Consider the following 5,610-nt stretch of genomic DNA (forward strand, 5'->3'; position numbering starts at 1 on the left):
TGTGTCACAAGACCACCTAAAATTCTAAACATTACAGTGAAGTAAGATAAAGTTACAATTTTAAGGTGCTTTGTTCTTTGTCTCTATTGTGAAGGGTCTCATGGAAAAACAGAATGGTTGGTTTTATCTCTTTTTTAGAATTCAATCATTGAATGAGTAATGTGTAAGAAAACCAAGAAAACACCTATTTTTTTAAGGAACTAGAGATCAGAGAACTGAGCTTCAGAGAACAAACATTTCTACATTTACTGGCACTGTACCATGTACAAGCCTTCATTGAAACATTCCTAATATTCAGCATTTTTTTTTTTAGGAATAACACAACTCATTATTGATTACTAGAATATACCTTTTCAAATATTTTCTTGAAGGCATTTTTTACCTCCTGATTCCTCAAGCTGTAAATTAACGGGTTTAGCATGGGAATCACCACTGCATAGAATACTGAGGCAAATTTGTCTTTATCCAGTGAGTGGCTTGACTTGGGGCGCAGGTACATAAAACTGAGGGTCCCATAATACATAGTAATAGAAAACAGGTGAGAAGCACAGGTGGAAAAGGCTTTTTGTCTTCCTGCAGCAGAATGGATCTTTAAGATGGCAAAGACAATGAACCCATAGGATATAAGAACAATGATAAGAGAGCAGAAGACATTGAACCCAGCAATGATGAGCAACATCAATTCTTTGACTTGAGTGTCAGAGCAGGCCAGAGCAATCAAGGGAACATCATCACAGTAGAACTGGTTGACCACATTGGAATCACAGAAAGACATGTGGAATGTAACCATTGTTTGTATGAGCCCCACAGTGAATCCATAAATATAAGAACTAGTGACCAACTGGATGCAGAGTTTCTTGGACATGAGAATGATGTAGAGTAGAGGGCTACAGATGGCCACATACCGGTCATAGGCCATGACAGAGAGCATTAGTAATTCCCAAACTGAAAATGTGATAAAGCAACATACTTGAGTGGCACATGCATAAAATGGCATACTTTTAATTTCACGTAGAGAGTTCACCAGTGTGTTTGGAGTGATGGCAGAGGTACCATAAAAATCAACAAAAGCCAGATGACAGAGGAAAAAATACATGGGGGTGTGAAGTTGAGGACTGATTTGGATGAGCACAATCAAACCAAGATTACCCAAGACAGTAACTAAGTATATCAATAGGAATACACAGAAAAGAACGGCCTGAATCTCCGGATTATCTGTGAGGCCCAAGAGAATAAACTCAGTGACTGCTGAGTGATTGCCTTTTGCCATGAAAGATGGGCAATAGACAATAAACAATAAACGACAAATCTACAATGAACTCTTTTAGAGGACACACCCTGAATAATCGTTACTCTGTAAGGAATAAATGATCAATCCAATGTGAGAAGATAGCCCTGGCGAACCAAGGTGTTATGTTAAATTCAGCCAAAGCAGAATCTGGATAAGCACTTTGAATTGTGTGTGGATTTCACTTATGCTTTCAACGTGAAAGGATTTGGTCCAGACAGAAGTTCCATGATATAAAATCCACTAGGAAGCTGTAAAAGAAGAAAGAGAGTATTTTGATTAAAATTTTATAATCAATACTATAGCAAAGCCTGTGCTGTATTTTTCTTTAAATATAAATAAATAAAAAGGAACATTAAGAATCTAAGTGGCTTTTACAGCGTATCTCAAAATGATTTAAGTTGTAAGTGTATCTCATAAAATTGCTATAATTTCATCATTTTGTCAGAATATTAAAGATTACTGAAATCAAGTGGAGAAAATATAAAAGGGAAGTCAGAATAAAAATATTAGCACTATTTATTTATAGGCATCCTATTTGGTATAATTTTTACAATTTTCTTCTTTTTACTTCTCTCTAGTTTTTTTTTTTTTTTCAATACACACATAATATTAATATTAAGGAAAAATAGGACTGTGATTTTTCTGGCTTGTCTTTCGGCAAAAAGCACACCAGGGAATGATTTTCCACATTGTAAAATAGCTTTCAATGATTAGGAGACATTATTTTGCCTTCTTTCTTCAAGTATATAAATGACCCAAAGTGACTAGAATAGAAGGAACGTTTAGAACAACTACATTTTATAGAACATTTCCATAAACCCAGGCTGGATTCTGAATGTATGAAAGCTTGCAGAATTGAAATCATTCCCTTTCCTTTCTTAAGCACAGCAGAGGGTAAGTTAACTTGATTTTCCTTTATCACGACATTGTCTCATATTACTTCACATGATCAGGACACAGATGGTCAAGACAGATAAAACATAGTAAAATATAAAAAATACTTCCTTCACTTAAATTTTGATTAGCATCTCCTTGGAAACTTTATCTTACTTACTATTTTATTTTTTCTCTCTCCCCTTTAGCATTTTTAGCTACGCATCTTGGAACAGGCATCTACCCCCATTTTCTCAATCATTTTACTATAACTGACCCCTAATTTTATTTTTGCTTCCAGTCTTTCTTAGGTCTTTCTGTTCCTCACATTTTAGCTTATATGAACTTTTATAGACCAGTCTTCATTTTTATGTTCTTGTGATATAATCCTTCAATGTCTTCCTTTAGCTCCCCAGATAGAATTCTAAGGTCTTTAATAAGGCTGACATAACTCTTGAAAATCTAATTCCTTCATCTCAGAACAGGCTGGTTTCTTGTGATTTTCTTCATATAGTATTTATATCACAGGTATTCCAAACTACCATAGTGATTTGAATGTAAGCCACAATTTTATACACATTATTATCTTTGCCCAGAACACTTTCCCTTTGTATTCCTTTTTTTTTTTTTTTTTTTTACTTCTCTTCTACTACACTTTCTGTGCTCTGTTGTACCATTTCCTTTTGGAGGCTTTCCTGGCCTCTCATGGCAGATTAAGTGGTCCTCTTATATACATTTTTGCAGACATTAATTCTTTCAACATAGCACTTGCTACACTATATGGCAACCAATGGTTAATATGTCTGTAGCACATTCTAAATTTAAACATGTTATTTCTAAGAAATAATATTTGTATTTTATACCCAATTTAATCACCTACCTTTCATAGTATCTAATACCAAGAAGATGGTCAATAACTATCAGTTCAATAATTAAGTGAATAAAGTTATAGATATGTAAGTCCAGATATATTTTCCCTATGATCTGATATCTTTCAATATTCAATACACTGTTATTGAGTTCTGCCACAATCCCCTGAGTAGTCTGGTCTAGTGCTCCTGAAAGGGATCTCCATGAATCCAGTAACATTTAAAATTATCTGGGTATTTGGAGACAACCTCATATTGTGTGTGTGGTCCCTCAAGAAAATTTTTTTGGGTATTCCATTATTTTTAACAAGCATTGGATAGCAATATAATTATACGTATTCAAAAAACAAGCAGTTATTTGATGTTTAGTGTTTGGGGACCAAATTATTTCCTTTGAAGTGATAGATCACCTGGGCTATTACTTAATGGAAGAATCTAGGGTAGAAGAACATTTTAATGATCTCTTTTGGGAAAACAGTTTGAGTAATTGCTATTTCCACTTTGATTATTTGCTATATCTGCTTTACCTTTTGTCACATTGGTTTCATATTAAAATTATGAATTTATTTAAAATAAACGTGTAGGTCCTGAGCCTTGTATTTAACAGCAGTTTTTGAAAACCATTGAACAAAAACCAATTTCCTGATTAGAAACATTGAAATCTTTTGACTGAGATTAATGTCTCAAACTGTTGTCATGATTGACATTACAGTCCAAAAGCAAAGATGAATTTAAAAGAATGTTCATTATTCTCTTTGGTCTCTAGGAAACTAAATGCATACAAATCACAGGGCAACAAGAACTACCTTGTAGTCAATTCTCAGAAGTGAATGAACCTGTCTATCTAAATTTGCTTTCAATGAAAACAAATGGTGTCCATAGCATTGAACTACTGTGCTGTTTAGCCTCAGCACCATCTACACAGAATAGAAAACGGATGAGGTCTGAAGTAATATCTCCTTTTGGTTTTGATTTGCATTTTCCTCATGACTAATGATGTTGAACATCTTTTCATATACCTATTGACCTTTCACTCATCTTCCTTGAAAAAATATTTATAAAATGCTTTTTCCATTTGATAAACAAACAAAGAAATACCTGTAAAGGAAATACAGCTGTTATCTTAGGGATGAGGAGGTCATAGCAAAGCAAAGGAAAGAAAAGGAGATGAAGTCTGAGAGTTTACATGAGTGCATCACTCAGAACTTTGTGGGTCAATGTAAAGCCTTTGCCTTTTATTTTGAATAAAATGAGATGCACTAGAAGGTTTCTAACATAAAGGTCTCTTTTTTTTTTCTCACTTTCGATTTACTTTTGTTCTTTAATTCCTTAAAATTTTAATATGCCTCTAAAACCAAAATGCATGGCAAAATATTTTCAAAATAAGATGGTGGTGTTCCATATCTGTCAGCACTCACTTCATTCCCTGTCTTCCCTACAGGAAACTGCTTTTGTTCATTTTGACTTGTCCTTTCAATGTAGTTTTTTATTTTTTTTTAACCAGATGTAATAAAATACATGCACATATCTTTTTTTTTTTTTTTTGAGAGAGAGCGAGAAAGAGAGAGAAAGAGAGGCTGGGGAGCGGCAGAGGGAGAGGAAAAGAGACAATCTTAATCTCCATGCTAAGTGTGGAGCCCTACAGGGGGCTTGATTTTATGACCCTGAGATCGTGACCGAGCCAAAGTCAAGACGTAGATGCTTAACTGACTGAGCCACTCAGGTGCCATATATATATGTAATATATATTTATTATACATATTTTTATATATAAAAATATAATAATCTCCTTTAATCTTTAATATTTAATAATCTCCTTTCCTTCTTTCATATGAAATATACTTTTTTCATTTCAGTAATATATTGATATTTCTTTTTAATATTTTTCTGATTTAATAGTATATTCTCATGTTCATCATGTAGCACACCTAGAAATCATCCTCATTTCTGGAATAGCTGTCCTTACCATTGGATATTTGGGTACCAATAAGTTGCTAATATAAATAATATCCCAGTAAATAACTTTGCACATGTGTTCTTTTGCATCTTGTGCTAGTATTTATTTGGGATAGTTTCTTAGTGTTGTGCCCGAGATTGCAAATCCAAGAAACCACTGAGGAGCTGACATCGATGCAAACACAGGAGGGTTTATTTACAAGCTCGAGCCTGGGTCCAAGTATACCCGACACAGCGGAGCAGGGACTTCAACCGCGAGACTAAGAGGCTGAGCAACTTTACAGGGGCCAGGGGCCAATGGGATACGCAGAAAGTTGCACAGTCATGCTGGTCCACTCGCAGGTGGCTGATTGAATTACATTTTACCCTAAAGTATCCATTTGAACTGGCCTATCACTGAGCCGATTTCCCATTAGGGTGTGCCCTGGGCTTGACTAGGGTGGGGCAGTGCCCTAAGCAGGTCGGCACAAGGCAGGTACAGCACAAAATGGAGTGAGTCCTGCTCTGCTTGTCCAGGGGTAGGGGATTTTTGTTAAATTTCCTGGGTCCCACACTTAGAAGAGGGATTGTTGACTGTAGTAATTTTGCTAGATATTGCCACATATCTCTCCATAGGCATTA

The 5,610-nt window shown here is 35.1% G+C and overlaps 1 protein-coding gene across 1 annotated transcript; it reads right to left on the bottom strand.

Moving 5' to 3' along the window:
- Window positions 1-328: 328 nt before the first annotated feature.
- LOC112663678 (olfactory receptor 5AL1-like) lies at window positions 329-1,270 on the bottom strand. The gene has a single exon (XM_025452751.3). It carries the CDS (start codon window positions 1,268-1,270, stop codon window positions 329-331), a length of 942 nt encoding a protein of 313 aa, XP_025308536.3.
- Window positions 1,271-5,610: the final 4,340 nt, after the last annotated feature.

This window comes from Canis lupus, chromosome 18 (genome assembly GCF_003254725.2).
Source record: "Canis lupus dingo isolate Sandy chromosome 18, ASM325472v2, whole genome shotgun sequence".
NCBI lineage: Eukaryota > Metazoa > Chordata > Mammalia > Carnivora > Canidae > Canis > Canis lupus.

Excerpts from the sequence above, each read along its gene's own strand:
- LOC112663678 (XM_025452751.3), bottom strand. The coding sequence starts at position 1,270 with ATGGCAAAAGGCAATCACTCAGCAGTCACTGAGTTTATTCTCTTGGGC.